This window comes from Crocodylus siamensis, chromosome 4, assembly GCF_052110815.1.
Source record: "Crocodylus siamensis isolate JL-2025a chromosome 4, ASM5211081v1, whole genome shotgun sequence".
NCBI classification, from domain to species: domain Eukaryota; kingdom Metazoa; phylum Chordata; order Crocodylia; family Crocodylidae; genus Crocodylus; species Crocodylus siamensis.
In genome coordinates, this window is record NC_143398.1 from 93,982,470 (window position 1) to 94,004,412 (window position 21,943).

Genomic DNA, 21,943 nt, shown 5'->3' on the forward strand with positions numbered 1-21,943 from the left:
GAACTGACAAATCATTGCACTCACAAAATGTCACATCCCATGGCAAGTTTAGACTTGCCAAGCTGAAATCAAAGTTTGGTGTCCATGGAGCGCTCAGTTCTGGGGTTCTTCCCCGACATACTCATACAGAAGCCATTGACAATGGTGATGTTTTTTGTGATGCAGTAACTTCGTTTCAACAAATAGAAATCAGACAAACAGCTCGTTTCACAAAGGACACGGACTAGTCCATTAAAAGACGGCTTTCAACTACTGCCAAGATAAAACTGGAGTAAAAACAGTGACCTGGAAGTCCATCAATTTGTCAACAGACAGAATTCACAAGTTTGTGCGCATTAGGTATCCAAGCACCAGCAGGCAGGAGGGCAACTTCTCTGGGGAAAATGTGCTAAGGAGGGAGGACAGGGACTCTTTTTATTTTTTTTTAAAAACAAGTCATGCTAGTACTGATCATTAACCACATCAGTTTCTTTGAATAACAACAGATTAAAGCCTAGCACATTAAAGCTCATGCCTTAAAAAGCTGTTAAACAAAACATACTATCTACTGTTGGCAGTTGTCTGAAATCTAGTGCTCCTCAGCATGCCCTCCATGAGGCCAGCCTGATTCTCAGCATATAACAGTGGTGCCCAACAGGTTTGCCATACATTCTTCCACTACATGGAAGATGCTAGCCGGTTTGCTTTTTCCTGAAACACTAGTCATGTAAAGCTGGTATCAGAGAAACAAGGCAGGGGCAGGGAGTCACGGCTGTTTCTCCGCAACCAACTCTCTTAACCTCCCAACCTTACCTCTTACGGACGATGTTGATGTTCTTCTCAAGTGTCTCATAATTAATATATTCATTAGGCTCGAAGTGGCTCATGGCCACCTTTGCCCGCTGGCACATAACAGGAGCAACATGGTATCTCCGTACACCATTACTCAGGGCTTGCTGAAAAAGAAAAATTGCAGATCATTATTAGGTACCAGGCATCTGCAAAGTGATTTCACATGACAAAGTATAACCTTTGGTGTTTGGTTCCCAGCTCCGATTTCTAAAAATCTCATTCTGATAGGTAAGTGACTAAAGGCGATTACGTAGCTTTGAAAGATCTAGCCTGTTCAGTGGACATGTACCCGGTGCAGTGACAGCACAACCCAATATTAAACCTATTTGACTAGATTACCCACAGCAGGCACTACTTGTAGTGATAACAGCATGCTTCCATTTGCTGTGCTAAAGGATTTATGGGGAAGAGAGGAAAGCTCCATTTTTGCTGTCATCTTTCTTTCTATGCAAGTACCTTGAATTCAGGACATGCATCACTATTTTTACTTATTTATTTTAATAAAAAGGGTAAGTACAATATTTGATGTACAAGTTTTCAGGGCACCGTCTTCCTACAACATACTAGCTACAGCAAAAAACCCAAATTTACATCCCCTCAGCAATGAGTCTTGTAGCAGAGAACTGATGGAAAAAAAAAACCAAAAACATGAATTGGACATTTACAGCAGAACTGCACAGGTCAGATCATAGCAGTCCCTTCCCCTGCTTTTTCAAATGAATACACATTTTTCTTTGCATACCAAAGCCACCATCATGAAGGAGACTCATGCACTATTAAAAGTTGGATTTAGTAGCTGGAACAATCCCTGTGGGTGTGTGTAACATGTCTTCAGTCACACCATCATGAAAAGAGCTGCATAAAGACAAATGGCAGAGATCAGAGGCAAACACAGTCACTTAGTTGACTATGTGACTGCATCCAGGACCTACCCACTTGCTTCCACACCCAGCAATCAAGCAGAGACTGCTTAAAGGGATCTTGGATGCATGTCCCTGTGCCACACACTGCCTCTCCTGAGACAAACCCTGAGAGTAGTGCTGGACTCCAGGCTCAGAAACCCTCTATGCTGTCCACACAGCTTAAATGTCAGTTTCAACACACAGGCAGGGCTTGTTTCTTGGCAACAACCCAGGGCCCAATACGGAGATGCTGTAGACACAGCCCCAGTGTCATCTTTGTCCTCTGTTCACAAAGACAGACATTATCCCAATGCTTTGAGGGCAAGAACTCCCCCTAGGGAGTCCTCACATGTTGGAAATTCTGTTATGGTGGCAGTGAAAGTTCACCCCTTGTGCTCTTCTACTATGGCAAGCCAGAAGAGGGTGTCAGTTTTACAGGGGCTCAAACTTTTCAACACATGGGAAATATTCTCCTGCCCCCTTCCCCACTTGAGCTGTAGCACCTGAGCTCCTTTTTCAGGGGGGAGAGGAGCCATGCTGTACCACCCTCAGACCCAAGGCAGACAGAGTTCTTTCCAGCTTACTGTCTAGTAATGAGTATTAAAACCTTGGAGAATAGTAAAAATAAAACATCAAGGAGACTGAAGGGATCAAAAATAAATCTCTCTAAAACCACTCATTCACAAATCAACCTTAAAACAGCAGTGACTGAAGACTTTGCCATTTTCAAGTATTCAGTGACATGGAAATAAACTGATGGACTTCGTGCACACTATGAGCTGCAGGTATTGATATAAAAATACCCAGCATCCCAGCAGGTCCTCTTAGTAGAAACACCAGGAAAACTGAACTGTCCCCTACATACAAGGGCTTGCCACTATCCCATGATCAGAAGGCTTTCTGGCTGAGCTTTCTAAAGCTGCATAAGGGCTCTGGGTACCCAAGCTCCATGAACAATCGCAAGAGATTTCGATGCCCAGTTCTCAGGCACATTTGAAAATATCCACATTACTTATCACGACCAGAAATTTGGAGCTGCCCCCAGTATCAGAGACCCCAAACACCTTTCTGATCAGATTTGTATCTGTTCACTTAGCTTTCTACCTGGCAGTTCTAGTCATCCTCCCCATTATGTTGGGATAGCCATCTCTTGCTAAAGGCTTCTCCTGTACCTATCACCACAACCATTTTATTTTTCCTGCTGCTATCTTTACAACACATTCTGCACAACGGTCTCCAAAATATTGACTAAAGAACTGTGAACTACTGATGCAGGATTATCACAACCAGTTACTCTCTCTATCTTATTATGTTGTTTTCAGCAGTGTTAGGACCTGAAAAGGTTCAAGTAGCCTAGGAGACTGAAATCTCAATCAGTTCTGTGACAATGGAAGAGATCAATGTGTCCTCATCACAAAACTACAAAACAAGTAGTATGCAAGTAATATGGGGCAAGTGTGTGGGTGGGTGTGGGGGGGGCAGGGAAAGAGGGGGAATACCATTTGGACCATTAGGATGTGGACAGATGTAATATCTGAAACATTTCAAAATGCTTTTGAAACCTTCCAAAAGGGCCATACATACAAGCATGAAAGCCTTTTGAAATGCTCCAAAACTGGCTGAGGTGCTCCAAAACAGAGCCTATTTAAATGAAGTGCTATTTTGGCAGGGAAGGTTCTTTGCATAGATGTGATATCTTTTATTAGACCAACTGAGTATTTGGAAAAAAGTTTTCTTTAGAAGCTTTCGGGCACCGTCGCTCTTCTTCAGGTATAGGAAGTCTCTACTGTTCTGAGACTCCAAGGGAATGAAAGAAGCCAAGTCAGTGAGAACATAAAATAGGTGGAAATTAGGAAAACAAAAAGGTAGAGCAGGGAAGGGAGACAGGGGACTTGCTATTTTGGAGCATTTTGCTTTGTTATGTCTACATAGGGGAGAAAGGAAGAGATGGGGGGGCACTCTGCCAGCTGTCCAGCTGCTGGGTTCCTGCTCCATGTCTGGGGGGCACTATTGGAACCCCCCACAACCCAGCCAGACCCAGAACTGGGCTTACATCTGACTTCATGCTTGTGAATTTCTGTAATAGACAAAAAAGATCTAAGATTGCCAATGCATATACCATAAAATAGAACATAAATAGTCATCTTCTTTGTATTTTTTAAAAAGTGCAACTCTGATTTAGTTAATAAAACACAGCACCTGACCCTCCTTTTTTGAAATGTAAAACTATAGTGCACTGTGAATTAGTGCCCAATCTCAGAACAAAGCACAAGTGCTAGGAGGTGAAACAATTCTCTTACCGACAGATATCCCCCACTGTTCAAAGTACACATGCTGACTTTTGGCCAGGCACACAATGTTTTTTCTTTGATCTCTTCAACTATTTACCCAGTCCACATCAACAATTCTGTTGCTGACCTTATGATCTTTATCCCACAAAAACTCCCAGGGTTATTGTGAGTCTCTACTCAGTGGTGCAGAGGAAGAAAAACCCAAAGTACTCCAGCATCTCATTGAAGAAAAACTTCTGCTCTCAACCCTAAAATTCTACAATAATGCAGGAACTTTCTCCTCTTCCTGTAAACCTTCATATCATCTTCAGCTAAAAAGCATCAAACTCTAGCAAGACTTGAAAGGCCTAAAAGGGCCCCCAGGGAAGCCACATGAATGTGGCTTCCAAGCTTCCTCCCATCTCCTCTTCATAAATTTTTAGAAGCTTATTTGGGCCCTCATTCCCACCTCCACGTGAGGGGATTTCAAGACTACCAGATGCCACTTGAAGCATCCTCTGAAGTTTAGCACCCTAACAGCTTCCAGCCCTGCTCTGTCACTGCTTCCCCCTACCCACACCCATGCCCATGCCAGGAGTCTTACACCCTTTTTTGTGACTGTGACTGGTATGATGAAGCCACCCATCACTAGAAACAGGGTAATCAATCTCCATCCTGGGAATCTAGAGGAATCTCACAGTATTAAAAAAGGATTTGCTGACAGCCACAGAGTTGTCTATACTGATCAGTATCTGGGTCCACATGGGAAATAGTACTGGAATACCCATGGCATTCTAAAGTCATACCATATCTTATTCTGGCATAAAGTCCCACTGCAGACAAACCTTAAGATTCTGGATGAATGAGCTGTCAAATGCTTTGCTGAGGCTTCTCCCCTTTTGCATCTAGTGTTTACCATGAGGACCTCCTTTCTCTAGACCTCTATAGAAACCTTCCTTCCTTCTTCCACCTCTCTCCAGTAAGCACTAGAAAGCTTTTAGTCCCTCAACATGAGCATTTGGGCATTTAAAGAAAAGTTGAGCACTTAAAGCAAGGAAGACTTCCTTTATCTGTTGAAAAACTGGTAATCGGGTCACATTTTTGATCCTGTCTTGACTTTAAAAGAAATCCCCAACCCATTTCTTGCCCTGCATTAAGCTTCCGGGAGCCAACATCCACGTACAGAAAGATACTAGCTTCTGAAATTGGAATTTGATCAAGTAAAATTCTGCGAAGAGCACCAGATACATTAGAGAAATCCAGGAAGCTAAGCTCCTATTCACAACAAAACAGAAACCGTGGTGAATGCACCTGTATCTAGGGCATCACAGTTGAGGAAACCCTTGTTTATAGAATGCTGTAGATATTCTACACAGAGAGGAAGTGGATAGCCTGTCTGTTCTCCCCTCCCATCTTGCAAGTCAGACACTCCCTGCACAGGCCATGCATCGCTTTTAAACATGAGCCATCCCTGTAGTCTCAGCATTGGCCAGGGTGGGGCTACCACAAAAACAATCATTTTTGTTTTTTCCCACAACCTTAAGAGTAGAGATTCTTAACTAGGGTGCCATAGTACCCGTAGGTGCCTTGAGATCTCATCAAGGATACTGCAGGGTGCCATGCAATGTTGACACTGTTAGGTATGCAACCGTAGTTCACAAGATAAATTCAGATTTCAAGTGAGAATCCATGGTGTTAGCAGCATTCTGACCTCTTTATTAAGAGGTCAGCTGTGATGACTGCTGTTGCTTCTAGCTTAGCAAGGAGAGGAAAACGTTGTACACACTAATATCTGACTCGTTTCAGAAGCCTGTTTCAGCAGTTTCTGGTCTGGTTAGATTCTTTTCACCACCCCTCACCTCGTTTTACTGCTCAGACCTCTAACTCATTTTCTGAGTTTTGGCAAGGAATTGCTCTATTACTTTTCTGTAGTCAAAAAAACAAGTGAAAGCTCAGAGCTGGCAGGGGTGACTTGAGCCTAAAAAAGTTGAAAACCACTGACCTAGAGGGTTGCCATCTCCAGACATTGTTTGGCTTAATAGTGCATTTCTTATACTGGAATGTAATTACATGTGGAAGTAATTTTGCAGGCCCACCTCATTTTGGATTTGAGTAGCAGCTATAATCATGTTCTGAGCTTCCACTTTTCCTGCAAGCATACAGTACTACCTCCCATCAAGCAGCTTTAGCACTTTGTAACAAGACCACCAATGAAAACCTAGGTACACAGAAAGCTCTGTATGAGATCTATTTGCTTTTGCTGTTCTCTCTGAATCCACAATTCTCAAACACTGTGCAAGAAACAGTATTTTGCCACAGTTGCCACTTTTCAGATGAGATCATGAAACAGACCCCGACTTCTTGCAGCCATTACTGGTATCAGATCTGTATTTGGGGCTAGCAGACAGTATACCTGGCTAACTCCAGTACAGAGAGTTAAACTCTGCCAAGGCTTGCAATTTACAACTCTTCACTACTTACAGTGTTTTCCTGCATTGGTTTACACTGCAATATCTGTCATACACTATACTGAAGGTATTACCATAATTGAGGTTACTCTTATACAGTCCTTTATCATATGCATAATGGTATCCAAAGGTAAAGATTTATCTTCATCTACAAAAGCCATCCAAAGGCATATCCAATTACCAGGGATTAGTGTTTTCTATTCACCACGGAAAAAAAAAAAACCACAGTAAAGTCTCAATTTTTCCTTTACAAGGAGAAAAAAAATGCAGGAAATGGTGGGTTTCCCCTTGCAGGCTCACAGAATTTCAGCCTGCAAGGGGCTAGAGCAGGGTTGAGCAAAGTCAGGCCCGTGGGCCAGATGTAGCTCGCCAGGCCATTTTATCCAGCCCATGCGGTACCTAAAAAATTTAGAAAATTAATACTTATCTGCCCCTGGCTGCCTGCCATGTGGCCCTCGATGGCTTGCCAAAACTCAGTAAGCAGCCCTCCACCCAAAATAATTGCCCATCCCTGGGCTAGAGGAAACAGGAGGAGGGCAATCAGGCAGGGGGTGCCACATGCATGCGCACACAATAGCATGGACAGCAGCTTCCACAGCTCCAGCAGGTAAGTTGCAGGGGGCACAGGGTGGAAGCCCCCATAGTGAGGAAGGGAGCTGGGCAGGGCTGGGAGCGCTGCCCAGCTGGAGCAGTATATGGGCCATGGGGCTTGGAGCCCTCGGCCAGAATGCATGGCCACAGGGCCCAGGTGGGGAGTAGGACAAAGCCATGAACAGCTCATTTGGGGGACAGTGGGGAGACTGGCTCCCTGCTGCTGCATGCATTCCTGTGGATGGGCATGCACCCCCCAAATTTGCGTGCAGGGTGGAGGCAGGTGCAGGCTGCCCTCTGCAGGCTCAGGGCTCCATGCCCTGCTGTTCTCCACCTGAGGCCTCAACATTCTGGCAGGCAAGACCCAGTGCGGTAAGGCAGAGTAGGGTAGGGAAGCTTGGTGCTGCCACTGGTAGCCCCACATTGCCAAGGTGAGGTACCCCCTGCTGGACCAGGCAGCAGTGAAGGTGGTGGCATAGAGTTGTGTCCCCTGTGGAAGGAGGGGAAGCTGGGCTCTGTGCTCTGCTCAGGTCACAGTAGCCTCTGCCTCTCACAGGTGGCAGCTGGGACTTGGGCACTACTGGAAGGGCCAGGGGGCTGTGGCCCTGGGTCCCTGGCCCTGTAGCTCTGGCAGCTAAAGGCCCCACTTCAGCAGGGCTGGGGGAAGGGGCACCAGCAGGATCAGGGGGTGCTGTGAAGAGCAATATCAGGGCTGATCAGCGCCACAAAGCACAGGGCAGGGCAGCTGCAGCTGGACTCGCATCCTGGTGAGCAAAGGGGGTTGGGGGAGTTCTGATTTTCCATGATAAAAACCTCCTAAAAAATAAATGGAACACCTGAATTTATAGGCATTTAGAATTTATTTTATTATAGTAATTGAGGCACTGGTAGGCTTCTAAATTGCTTTAAAGTTGTAAAGATGTTAATAAAACACTGCTTTCAACTGATAGCTATCAATCTACATTGGTTGAACACAAGGTTTCATTTTAATTGTGGAAAAATGCAATTTTGGGCATTTTAACTAGAGAATTTGTGATTTTTTTTTATTTTGCCATTTTAAACTGAGAAATCCAGGATTCCTGCTGATTACCCTTCATTTTGTTTGCAAACTTACCATTTAATAATCTATCCTTTTCATAAAAACCTAATTTTATCTTTAAACTCGATCATGTCTTAGAGCAATGGATTCCACAAGTCCACCCCATTGTATGTAAAACATTTCTATTTGTTCTGAACCAAAATCAAATTATACCATTTGGTTCTTTTACCTAGTTTAAGGAAAAAGAACATTTTTCTGTAGGATCTTCATGCAAGCAAGTTAGATACTTTAAAAATATGGATCAAGACTTAAAATGTTCTTGCACAGCTCTGAAGGCAAGCTGTTACTTTACAATAACTACTGCAACAAAAAGTTAGCCAAGGTCAAAGCAGGAAGTGAAACCTAGATCGCCCAAGACTGGATCTCAAGTAGAGCTTCCCATTTGACCTCCGCTGGAGTTACTTCGAGTCCTAAAAAGCAAATGTGGTTAGCAATGAGGTCCTCTGGAGGATACAGAACTCTAGACATATAAGTGATGGCCTTAGCACAAAAAACAATGGGGAGGTCACGTCAAAAGGAGCTGCAATTTTTAAAGGTCACCATGGATACAGCATCTCAAGGGCACAAACCGATAAAAGTTCTTGCTGGTTAGAAAGAGAAAGCAAAGCAGCTTGGTGTCCTGCCCCCCTGTTTTGTTTTGCCTAGTTCAGGGCCCATGCAGGCTTTGCCTATGGGGTGCCCTGCCTTCTAGAGGCAGCTGGTACCTGCCAAGCACAGGGGCAAAATAAACAGGAAACAGGGCACAGCAAGCTAGCCAGCAGGAGCTGCAGCAGCCGGGCTCTACTACTCCTTACCCAGGGGAGGGAAAAAAGTAGCGAAGCCCTACACTCGCACACGTGATTCTCACATGTTACTGCCATTCCTCATGACAACCCAGCGCCCTCCACCGGCCCGAGTGCCCGCCCACAGCAGCACTGCCTAGGCCGACTGCCGCGCCGCCGGCAGGGCCTGAGCCAAGCCGGCCCCACCCCCGTCTCAGGCGGGTCCAAGCTGCCCTTAGGCGACGGCCCCCATTCACCTTGCCCTCACCTTGAACGCCAGGCAGCTCCCGCAGCCCCCGGGAGAGGCCTGCCCCGCCGCCCGCTCCCGGGAAGGGGCGGTCGCCATGGAAACAGGGCCGGAGAGGCGCGAGGGACACGCTGACCTCGGGAGGGAGGAGGGAGGGGGAAGAGGGCGGGCAGGGACGCGGAGGCCCCGCGCCGGCGGCAACGAACCTGTCAACGGTCACCCAGCTCACCCCACAGCCTCGGGCCGGGCTTGCTCCCAACCTACAGCCGCCTCCAGGCCGAACCCCACCACACTCACCCTTAGCTGAGCTGCCAGGACACAGTACGGCGCCATTTTGTTCACTGACAAAGATGAGGTCGCGTGCTGATGACGTCACGCTCCGCTTTAAGAGAGCCGCGGAGAAGGGGGGCGGGGCGCTCGCGGCGGGCAGGAGACAGGGCGGAGCCGCGGGTCCTGGCGGGGCGGTATTGCGGGCGGCTACGGGTGGGCGGCCTGGCTGGTAGCGCACGGAGTGCGAGGTCGGAAGTTGCTCAGTGAAGCTCAGCCGGCACTAGGAGATTTAGCCGCCACCAGCGGGCAGCTCGGGGAGGGGCCCTGTGGGAGGACTCTACCCCCCTGACAGGACCCGGAGGGCAGAGGTCAAAGGCGAAAGGGCAGAACTGTGCTGGTGGCGCGCGGCGCGGCGGGGAGATATGGCTAAGCATCATCCGGACCTGATCTTCTGCCGCAAGCAGGCGGGCGTGGGTGCGTGCGTGTGTGTGGGGTCCCCGTGGGTCCGTGCCCCGTCGGCGCCTGCCCCACGTCATGTGTCCGGTGCCGCTACAGTCTGAATCGCGCCGGAAGCGTGGGGCAGGCACACGTGCACGGAGCGGCGGCGCCGGGCTGTGCCCAGCCTCCCTCGGGCTTGGGGCTGCGCAGTGGGAGGGCGGCTCGCATTTTTCAATAGGAAAAAAGTGTGCGGGTCTTTCCGCGCCGCCCTGAGCCAAACGTGTCTAGAAATGACTGGGAGCTGGTGACGCGAGGCCACCGGCGGCCTGGACTTTCTCCGCATGGGGCTGGAGGAGGGGTCGCTGGCCTGGTATTCATCCCAAAACTGTGCTCCCAGCTTGGTCTTAAGCTTTGGTCTGAGAGGTCTTCCCCTCCCTTGGGGCAGTGGCGGAGCAGGCCTCAGGCCCGTGCCCAAGCTCTTTTGTATCTTCTGTGGCTGGCGGGCATAAATCTCTCCTTCTACGAACTTATGCCCCTGCTCCCAACTTGTGCCAATTCTGATTGATTGATTGACATGTTTTGTGTTCCAAGCCAAATCTAGTCCAAATCCCTGAGTCAGTCCAGAACCATACCTGGCCCTACAGCTGGGAAATATCTTCTACCCCCCACCAGGGACTTCAGATAGTTTCATAGTTAGTATGGTCAGAAGGAACCTGAGCAGATCATCAAGTCTGACCCCTGCCATGGCAGGAAAAAGTACTGGGGTCAAACAACCCCAACGAGGTGATTGTCTAGCCTTGTCTTAAATACCCCCAGGGTAGGAGCTGGCACCACTTCGCTTGGAAGTTGGTTCCAGATCCTAGCTGCCCTGACAATGAAGTAGCACCTCCTGATGTCTAATTTGAATTTACCCTCTGCCAGCTTGTGACCATTATTCCTGGTCACTCCTGGTAGTGCTCGGAGGAACAGGGACTCCCCCAATGCCCGCTGGTCCCCTCTGACTAGTTTGTAACAGGCCACTAGATCCCCCCTCAGCCTTCTCTTGTGGAGGCTGAACAGGTTCAGGTCCCTTAGCCTGTCCTCGTAGGGCCTGCCCTGCTGCCCCCAATCATGCGCTTGGCCCTCGTCCGGACCCTCTCCGTGTTGTCCACATCCCTCTTGAAGTGCGGCACCCAGAACTGGACGCAGTACTCCAGCTGCGGCCTAACCAGTGCCGCATAGAGGGGGAGGATCACCTCCTTGGACCTGCTTGAGATGCATCTGTGGATGCATGACAAGGTGCTGTTGGCCTTCCTGACTGCATCCCCACACTGCCAGCCCATGTTCATCTTGGCATCAATAATGGCTCCAAGATCCTTTTCTGCCTCTGCACTGACAAGAAGGGAGTTCCCCAGCCTGTAGATACGGTGCTGGTTCTTTCTCCCCAGGTGCATCACCTTGCACTTGTCAGTGTTGAAACCCATCCTATTCTCATCCGCCCACCCCTGTAACCTGTCTAGGTCTGACTGCAGCCTATTCCTCCCGTCTAGCATATCCACATCCCACCCACATCTTAGCATCGTCAGCAAATTTGAACAGGGTGCTTTTTACCCCCTTGTCCAAGTCACTGATGAAGATGTTGAACAGTGCAGGCCTGAGGACTGAGCCCTGCAGAACCCTACTGCCCACATCCTTCCAGGTTGAAAATGTCCCATCCACCACCACCACTCTCTGGGTGCGGCCCTCCAGCCAGTTGGCAACCCATTTGACTGTAGGTGTCAACCCCACAGTCCCCCAGTTTTTTTAATGAGATCGGGGTGAGAGACACTGTCGAAGTCTTCCTGGACTTCCGGAAGGCCTATGTCCACTGCTACCCCTGCATCTAAGGATTTGGTGACCTGGTCGTAGAAGGTCACCAGTTTGGTCTGACAGGACCTGCTTCTAATGAACCCATGTTGGTTGCCCCTAAGCATGATCTCTCCTGCTGGTCCCTTGCAGATGTGTTCCTAGATAATTTTCTCAAAGAGCTTCCCCAGGACCCAGGTAAGACTAACAGGCCTGTAGTTTCTTGGGTCCTCCTTCCTCCCTTTTCTGAAGATGAGAACCAAATTAGCCCTTTTCCAGTCCTCTGGCACCACACTAGAGCACCACGAGTGCTCGTAAAGCCGTGCCAGGGGTCCCTAAATGACCTCAGCCAATTCCCTCAGCGCTCTGGGGTGAAGATCGTCCAGACCAGCTGATTTAAATACATCCAGTCCCTCCAGAAGTTCCCTGAATAGATCGTCACTGACCCTTGGCCTAGGTGCGCCTCCCCTGGGGCCTGAGAGGGTCCCGGTGGGGGGACAGATATGGTCCCTGCTCAGGAAAATGGAGGCAAAGAAATTGTTAAATAGGTTAGTTTTGTCGTCTGGTGTGACAGATTTCCTAGCGTGTCTTGCAGGGGCTCCACATTACCCAGTACTTTCTTTTTGCCCCTATGTATTTAAAAAAGGACTTCTTGTCCTTGATCCGGGTAGCTAGTCCCAGTTCCATCTCCGTCTTGGCCTTCCTGACTGCCCCCCTGCAACCCCAAGCAACCACAGTATAATCCTCCCTGGTAATGGCCCCTCCGTTCCATTGGGTATACGCCTCCCTTTTAGCTAGGAGACATTCCGGGATGCTTTTGGTGAGCCATGGGGGCTTTTGCGCTCTCTTTCTCCCTTTGATCCGTGTTGGGATTACCTCCCTTTGGGCTTGGAGGATCGTCTCCTTAAGGAGCGACTCCTCTTCTTGGACACACAACTCTCCTCCCCTCCAGGACCTCAGTGCCTCCCTGACTATTCTGCTTACCTCATTGAAGTAGCAGTGAGCTTTAACATGCTTATGTTAGTTTTAAAACTTTTAAAGTAAGTAGAGCTCAATTATTTAAAAAGGCTGATACAATGATCAGTCTTTACCTAAGAGGCTAGCTGGTGCCCGGGAAAAGCTACTGGCTTCATTGACATAATACCTTTCTATTACTCTTTACTGTTGTCATCCTGGTAGAGTCGCCTCAGCCAAAAGAACAAGCTGACAAATTTGAGTTGCTTATTAGCAGACCCAATGATTTCTTTCCAATCGCAGGACCAGTTTTTGCTGTTGGATATGACTGTGCACACACATTGGCTTTTAAAACTGCAACTGAGGCTAGAATCTGGCGTGCTAAGTCTTTATTAATAGTGACAAGGCATAAGACAAATGGACAGGCCCTAACTTGACCTTTGAATCACCAACTGGTTGGTTAGAAAAAAAAATGATTTACTTCTTGGAATTAATTTAATCTGCACTCTTTGGGAAATGGCAAACACAGCAATCAGTGGTAGTAACAAATCATTTTTTCAGAGTAGCATTATACATTCAAGGTGAGAAGCTTATCTGTATCTAAGACTTATTCCTCTAGCCAAGTGATTCTTAGCCAGGGTGCCATGAAATCCTATTTAAGGGTGCCACAGGGTACCATGCAATTTTAGCAGTGTTAGATGTGCAAACACGTACATGTGATATACAAGATAAACTCAATGGCTTCAAATAAGAGTCCATAATACCAAAAACATTCTGACCTTACAGTCTTTCTGAGGTTTTTTTGCAACAGAAGAATTTCTCTATCATTTTCCTGCAATTAAGAAACAAGAAAGAACTCAGAACTGACCTTTCTGAGGGGTGCCTTAAGCCTAAAAAGGTTGAGGGCCATTATCCTAGCCTGATAGGTAAATACCTATCTGGAATCATTTAACCAACACACCATAGTGAAGTGCAGGCTGGGCGTCTGCTGTAATTATCACTAGGGTATACAGGCAGTCCTTGGACCTACAACACAATTGGTTCCTGAAAACCACGTCTTAAGTTGAAAAGTTATAACTCGGAACCGATTTTCCCATAGGAAACAATGTTATAAACGGGGGATTGGTTCCTGAACCAAAGCCCAATACCTTATTTTCACCAAAAATAACGCAGAATTTTGTACTCAGTCAATTATAGATCAGTAATATAGCTACATTAATGTATTTATATTGTAAATAGCAATCATTGATTTGGAAGGACTTCTTTGAGATGACTTTGGTGGACTTTTTGAAGGGCTCTTGGCTGGAGTCTTCTCAGGAGTTTTGGCTGCAAGTTTTTCTGGAGTCTTGCCTGCTTTCTTAAAGAAAGTATCCAAGGAAGTTTGGACAGGTTCTCCAGGGAGATGGGCGTCACAGCAAACTTGTTTGCTGTCGTGGCATGGTGTAAAGTCTAACGCGTTGTAAAGTTTAAACTGACATCAGAAAGTTGAAACGGTGTCAATTTATAAAAGTCGTAAGTGTGAAACGTTGCAACTTGAAACGTTGTAAGTTGAGGACTGCCTGTACAACTGTCTGTTGCATTCATCCATCCGTCCGTGTTATCTGTCACCTGGACAAGGGGGAAGAGATTCATGTCATATATCTTGACTTTAAAAAAGCCTTTGATCGAAAAGCCTTTGCCAAAAGGTGATCTGGTATCCCATGATCACCTCTTGGCAAAACTGGCCAACTGCTGCCTCGGGTCCACCATGATCCGCTGGCTGGGGAATTGGCTCCATGGTTGTACCCAGAGGGTGGTGGTTGATGGAAGTCAATCGTCATTGTGCCCTGTGACCAGTGGGATCCCTCAAGGCTCTGTCCTTGGACCTATTTTGTTCAACCTCTTCATTAATGATGTGGACATTGGAGTCAGAAGTGGACTGGCCAAGTTTGCCGATGATACCAAACTTTGGGGTAAAGCATCCACACCTGAGGACGGGGGGTAATCCAGGCTGACCGTGACAGGTTCAGTAAATGGGTGGATGATGGTGTCTAACATTGAAAAATGCAAGGTTTTCCACCTTGGGAGGAAAAACCTGCAGCATGTCTGTAGGTTTGGCAGTGCTATGCTGACTAGCTAGCACTACGGACGAGAGGGACTTGGGGGTCATCACTGACCACAAGATGAACATGAGCCTGCAATGCGATGCTGCGGCTAGTAAAGCAACCAAAACACTGGCTTGCATCCATAGATGCTTCTCAAGCAAATCCCAGGATGTTGTACTCGCCCTTGGTGAGCCGCAGCTGGAGTACTGCGTCCAGTTTTGGGCTCCACAATGCAAAAAGGATGTGGAGAAGCTTGAGAGAGTCCAGAGGAGAGCCACACGCATGATCAGAGGTCAGGAAAACAGACCTTATGATGAGAGGCTGAGAGCCATGGGACTTTTCAGCCTGGAAAAGCGCAGGCTCAGGGGCGACCTCATGGCCACCTATAAGTTTATAAGGGGTGTTCATCAGGATTTGGGGGAACGTTTGTTTGCCAGAGTGCCCCAAGGGATTATAAGGTCGAACAGTTATAAACTCCTGCAAGACCGTTTCAGGCTGGACATAAGGAAGAACGTCTTTACTATCTGAGCCCCCAAAGTCTGGAATGACCTACTGCTGGAGGTGGTTCAAGCACCTACTTTGAAGGCCTTCAAGAGAAACCTGAATGTTTATCTTGCTGGGATCCTATGACCCCAGCTGACTTCCCGCCCCTGGGGCAGGGGACTGGACTCAATGATGTTCCAAGGTCCTATCCAACCCTAATATCTATGAAATCTAATGATGTCTGGAAATCTTAAGACAAGTGACTCTTGAAGTTATTTTAAAAGTATTAACTTAATATCCAGAACCCTAAATATATGAGTAGCCTTCATAAAACATTTTGATGCCCATCTTGCTGGGGTCATCTGATCCTGGCGGTCTTTCCTGCCCAAGTGTAGGAAGGCTGGACCTGATGGTCTGTAAGGTCCCTTCCAGCCCGTAACAACTATGAAATAATTACTAGCATTTTAAATAAAGGTCACTTCCTCCCTTGAAACCTCATTTATACAGGATCCACTAAAGTCAATGGAAAGACTGCCAAGACATATTTCAAGCATTTTTCTGTAGTCAGTGATGTTGCCAATGTTGAAATTGGGTAATGAAGGCTGCCATTTTTTGCAAGTGTCTGGGTGCCATTGAATTTAACGTGGAAATTAGTAAGCTGTAAATCCTGGTTTCACAAATAAGTCTAGGATGATTCTTATTGTTTATTATTAAAATGTATCCACTTGTTGTGTTAAAGCCACCCTTGTATTTTATTAAATTATTCCAGATTTAAATGGACCTCTTTAAAGCATTTATTTGCTTTTAAATGCATGTTTACTTATTTTGCAAAAAAATAACTTTCTTCTTTGTACTGTTTGTTTTTGCAGCTATTGGAAGACTGTGTGAAAAATGTAAGTGTGCTTTCTGCCTAAAATTTCCTGAGAGTTGGGCCTTGTGGTCAGAGTACACAAGTGGCATTCAGGAGCTAGATACTATTTCCAGCTCAACCACCAACTTCCAGCAGGGGTGTGACTAAAGTCAGTCTTTCAAATGGGAAACGTCCAAGTGGGTGTGGTAATGTAATTCATGAATATTTGCAAAGCAATTGGCAAGACTCAAATGGAGGGTGGCATAGAAGCACACAGTATTAGAGAATGTGTTTTCTTGTAATTAAGAAATGAACTATCTTGGGCTGTGCTGAGTTACTGATTGGTTCATGGTAAATAATCCATTTGTGCTGTAAAAGGATGACATGATCATTTACAGATAAGGGAAAAATGCCTCCTTCTCTGTGTGACAGAGGCTCAAGTTATAACCCAGGAGCATAGAAAATGGATGACAGAAATGACCTGAAGCAAGGACTTTATTAAGCATAAAAGAAATGCCTTGGGGGAGTGGCTTGAGGGTATGGGCTATTGGTAAACCCTGTATGGATGCAACATAAATGAAATGTTAGCCTCTGTCTCAGAAAATAGTAATACAAGAAGCAAAAGGTGGAGAAATTTAATCTGACATTAGGGAAATGTGTTTAAGAGCAGCTGGGCAGTGGAATACTATCCTGTAGGAGATAGTTGAAGACTGTCCGTGCAGCGATTTAAGAGCAGGGTAGATGAGCTCTTAGTGGGAGGAGGGATTAGATGGCTCAGGAGACTGGTAATAGGATATGAAGTCTTTCATCTCTAGGTCGGTGATTTGGACAGAGTCCAGGACAGCAGAGACTGTCCCTGGCATCTGATGGCTGAGTTCTTGGGTTTCACTCCATTCCTTGGGAGGGGTCCACGTCACAGAAATCCTTGTTGCTGTTTACACAAATTTGCCCTCTCTTTGGCCTTCTCAGAGACTCAGGATTAAATGCCCTCCCCTTCCCTTGCTCTAATATTAAACTATCCATGTCATCCCTTGGAGACAGGACCTCTAGGCTCTCCTTGATCTGGGTGTGCTGGGGAGGCTTGCACCACTGCTGTCCGCTTATAGGAAAAGGCAGTGTGGTGCTGTCTGTCCAGCAACCTTTTGCAGGTGCTAAATTAATTGAAAAGTATAAAGGCCAAGTAGGGTATGACACAAGGAGGAGTTCTGTGCAGTGTTAGCTTAGCAGAGGAGGTGTGGCCTTGACCACCTTCTCCAATTCTGATTGCAAGACAAAAAGAACCGAAAAGGAAGCATTGCTACACTGGCTCTGGCTTCTCTGGAATGAACAAGCAAGTGCAGAATGGCCTCCAGAGATAAACTTTCACAGCCTAGCTCCATTATTTGAGTGTATGGGGGGAGTTCCTTGGTTGGGAAGCTGTCCTTTCTAGGGTGGAGTGGTTGAGAAAGTTCTTTAGCTGATGATTGTGGTCTGCTTATAGGTGATGGCAAATGTGTGATCTGTGACTCGTACGTGCGGCCCTGTACACTCGTCCGCATCTGTGATGAGTGCAATTATGGCTCATACCAAGGACGCTGTGTGATCTGCGGGGGTCCGGGGGTTTCTGATGCCTACTACTGCAAGGAGTGCACTATCCAGGAGAAGGATGTAAGTTGGATGCAAAAGCTCAGTGAAGTCATTGACCAGATGATGTCTGTTTAATAATTATAGCTATCTTTAAACTGCACTCTAAAAGAATGACTGTGGGACTGTGACCTGGGACACCTTGGTTTTATCACCAGCTCTGCTAGTATTTTTTGTGTTGCAGTGAACTAGTCCTTTTGCCATTGCATGCCTCTCTTTCCCCATATGTGGCTTAACAGTACTCTGTCATCTTTGTATAACACTTTGAAATGTAAAAGTAAGTACCTTTCTATTTCTCTCTCGTGTCGTTCATATTAGAGGATCCTATAGTACTTTACAGACTGTACACATATATCAGTTAATTTCAGCCACATGTTAGCTGTGGCATTATCACTTAAAGATTTTGTCTTATTAGAGCACACAGGCTAAGCTTTAGTGGAGTTAGAAATTCCCAGATGTTGCTAAAGTGTTTTTTGGTAGGAGAGCCTCCTCCAAAGAAGCAATGCTTAAAGCAATGACCCCATCTGCGTGTGGTGCTACATGAGAGGCTGTTATACAATTGCTGTTTTCCTTTGGGTTACATGAAAAACAAAGCGATAGCTATTTGTGAAGTTTAAAATTCCACAGGGGTTTTGACAAGATTTTTGGCCCTGGTGTGTTGGCTAAACTCCAGCTCTGTTAATTGTAATCTAATTTCATATGCTTACGACATTTTCAATTCTTTTCTGGATGTTGTGCATTTTGGTAAATGCATTCCTAGGCAGAGATGGCCTCTTTCTAGCATAATGAACATTTTCTGTGGCAGGATTAAACAGTGTTGATGACTGTATGAAATAGTTGCTCACGCAGCCTTGAAATGCAACCACTTTTTTGGGGTGAAATTTAGCAGTTGGTTATCAGTACACACCTCACAGCAAGGGCAGAGCATGACAAAGAATGCCATTTCCAAACGAAGCAGGTAGAACTTAACCACCATGCTCTGTTGTCTTAAAGTTCGAATTTCTTTAGGGTACTGAGACTGAAACCCATCTCTTGCAGACAAGTGTTTTGAGTTCTGTGTTGTTGTTGTTTTTTAAGTGAACACAGGTGTTCAAGGCACCATTTCTGTTTTATGAATGGCCTCCCTAGTAGCATAATGTCATCAAACAATATATGAAGGCATTGGTTTTGCATGTATTAAATGAACATATGCAACCGACTGACATACCGGTTCTACTTATTGCAACTTCTGTCCATGTATGTCCTGGGGGCCTAACCTTATCTCATTTATAAGAATTGACAAGATTAAATCCTAATACGTCATGATTTGTCCCCCCCTTAGAATGTCCATACTTTTTCATTCTTGTGAATGTTCAGAGAATACAGTAACTGGCAATTCACCTAAATCCATGCTTGATGGGTAGCAAAATAGAAGAGATTTCTGTGCACTTTTCAATTTGATTTCCACTAGGAATTTGTTCATGTCCTAGACTCTTGTCCGGTTTGATACACCTGGCTCAGATAAAGCTCAGAACTGAAATAGCAGGAAGTCCTACAGTGCAGAGTTGGAGTTTGGTTCTAAAGAGTCTGGGACTGAGGTAGCAGAAGATAAATGTCAGATTTGAGGTACATTAGCAGAGCTGAGTAATGACCTAGATGCACTGATAATGCTGTTCTGTACCTGAAGACTGAGGTAGAATTTCAGACTTGGAATAGCAGGCTCTCCTGTAGAATTAAAAATGCTGGCAGAGCTTGGGGGGGCACCCAGAACTGGAATAGTAAGGGTCAAAGGTATCTTATGCTGATGTGGACTAGAACAGCAGGGTGTAACCTCACTGGCCAAGTTCTGTGCCTGAAAATTTAACAATCCCTGGTTTGAGTTGGAAGAGTTAATCTTGCTTTCTCAAATGCTTGACATTCACCCCCACATGAAAAAGAATGTAAAGCAGGAAAACGAATGAAGTGGGATGTCTTAGAGCCTGACCTGCTGGTAGAAGTGCCTGGCTTCTGTTGACAGGAAGCTGGGGGTGGGATATGACACTATCTGGAGGGTATGAGCCAAAGTTATGCTTTGCCCTCCTGGAAAGCTCTGGATGGCTGAAAGGGGTTTCTTGCTTGGGGACAGGAGCATGGTGAGCATATGTCACGTGTTCTTGAGGGCATGGAGGAATGAATGTAGCCCTATAATGAAGCTGTCAGCTTTGTTACAGACCCTCCCCCCCCGGATTGAAACAGGGATGGTTTGGAAGAGTCTTACAGAGGTTCAAAGTGAAATCACATGCCTGTAGGTAGAGGCAAGTTGTGCACATGCAGAGGGAAGGGATTGTGTTATTTTTCCTTTCTGTTTCTGTGCCACCTTTCCTTGTCCACCTCTGTCCTCCTCGACTGCAACAGGCATTGGCATTGCAGTGTGGGCACAGTCTCTGCAGAGGATGACATCTGCCCAGAGGCTTTCTAATCTAATCCACTCAGGCTTATGCTGAACCCATAGACATGTGTTCCTTTGCCTGCTTGCCCCATAGCATAGTGCAGCTGCCATCTCCAGCAATAGCCTTTTAGCCTCAAGAGGTATGCAGATGCCAAGCTGAGTAACCCACTGGCAAATGTTCTCTGGCACGCATGTGCACCCGTCCAGTTTTGTTGTTTCCTGATCTTCTGTAGCTCACAGCCTCACCCTTAATTTATTCTTCATAGCTGGCTTTACTTCCTGTTGGTAGGACTGGGGTACAGAGGCTTATCCTAAATATACCTGCCATGGGTACCTTAGCTTTTCCAAAATGATCATGCGACCTTTACAGTGATCAGTGTAGAAAGTCAGGGAGGAGGGAAGAAGGACTGAGATCTGCTTCTACAAGCACAGCTGAGAGGAGCCTGCAGATGCAGGGACAGATTGTTAATGGCTAAAAGTTCCTCTTGACTCTGTGTAGAGGAAAGCTGTTACTGTGTTCCCCATAAATCCCATGTATCCTAATTTAGAAGGAATCAAGTCACAGGACACTAAACATCCCTCTCATTTCATTAAACTGATGATGCTACATGACCTGTTCTACATGCTGTCCCTGAGGAAGAGAATGTCCTAGTTAATGTTAATAGGGCTTCCATCCTTGCCTCTTTGTCCATGCTGTAGGGTAGTGCCAATGAAGTTGATGGGAAGTTTGTTAGCATGGTGTTTTGAGGGAGTGCATTATGGGGTGGAAATGAGTGGGGACTTTCTCATTGTGTTTGAGCTATCACGTACGTGATTGGCTTGCCCTGACATTGACCATATCCTCTTCTCTTCGGTTCCTTATAGCGGGATGGCTGCCCTAAGATCGTCAATCTGGGTAGTTCCAAGACGGATCTGTTTTATGAACGCAAGAAATATGGCTTCAAGAAGAGGTGACCCTACCAGCTTCCTACTGTGTCTACTGTAGGGTTGGGGAGGAAGTCTTAAAAGCATCTCTGGCATTCACTTGTACTGAGAACCAGTTAATTCTTATGCTAAGGCCTTGTGGATTAAATGTGTGTGAGGGGTGAAAGGAGAAGGATCAAATTGAGTGGGGGCTGGAACCTAATTGTAGCTGGTGGCAGCAGGGGTCTGGTGACTGTCTCTTCCCTTATTTTGAGCATGGACAGTATCTACTACACCTGTCTGCAGAAAGGCTGGTGGAGAACGCTTACGCCATGAGCATCAGCTGCATATTGAGAGGGCATCACTCTTGTATGCCTCACTCCCTTCCTGGCATTGAAGAGTCACCAGCCTTTCTCCTTATTGTGCCACCCCTCTCGGTAACATTGTTCTTCTCCTGCCCCCATCACTCCAGTGTGCTGAGAAACAAGTTTTATGTGGGTAACCTCCACCCTGACTCTCCACGATGCACTGCTTTGTAGGAAGCCAGCCTTCCCATGGCTGCTAGCCTGCTAGTAAGAGCACAGTGGATACAGGTTTTGTTTTCTCAGGCAGATTAATCCAAGGCCCTTTCTGTAACTGATTCTGCAGAGTGTGCATCAATAAAGAGCTGTTTTGTCATAATAAAAAGATTTCTCTCTCTGTGCTTCAACCCACCCTGGTTCCCTTTGCACTTCCTTCCATAAGATGATGGGAGACCCTAAGGCAGAGGGTCTTCTAGCCTCTGACAGTAGCCAGCTATGACTATGCTGACCTCACTGTCAAAACTTTGAGGAATGGCCGCTGCTTTCTCTCTAATTCCAGCCATTGATTGTGTTATGTCCTGAAACAGTGATCACTGCCCTGGTGACCCTTATCCTAGATAATGTGACTATGGACAT

The 21,943-nt window shown here is 46.4% G+C and overlaps 2 protein-coding genes across 2 annotated transcripts in view; one reads left to right on the forward strand and one right to left on the reverse strand.

The window, feature by feature from the left end:
- The window catches only part of ACO2 (aconitase 2), a 34,911-nt gene extending 25,305 nt beyond the window's left edge, over nt 1-9,606 (reverse strand). Inside the window, exons 1-2 of the mRNA XM_090042930.1 lie at nt 9,467-9,606; nt 793-935 (exon numbers count right to left, since the gene is read on the reverse strand). Coding sequence (XP_089899056.1) covers nt 793-935; nt 9,467-9,502 — 179 coding nt within the window. The 5' untranslated portion in view covers nt 9,503-9,606. The remainder of the gene's footprint in view (nt 1-792; nt 936-9,466) is intronic.
- A 114-nt stretch (nt 9,607-9,720) lies between these two features.
- On the forward strand, nt 9,721-21,718 carry PHF5A (PHD finger protein 5A). The gene is made up of 4 exons (XM_090042934.1): nt 9,721-9,913; nt 16,092-16,115; nt 17,553-17,719; nt 20,967-21,718. Exons 1-4 carry the CDS (start codon nt 9,862-9,864, stop codon nt 21,054-21,056), a joined length of 333 nt encoding a protein of 110 aa, XP_089899060.1. The 5' UTR covers nt 9,721-9,861; the 3' UTR covers nt 21,057-21,718.
- Nucleotides 21,719-21,943: the final 225 nt, after the last annotated feature.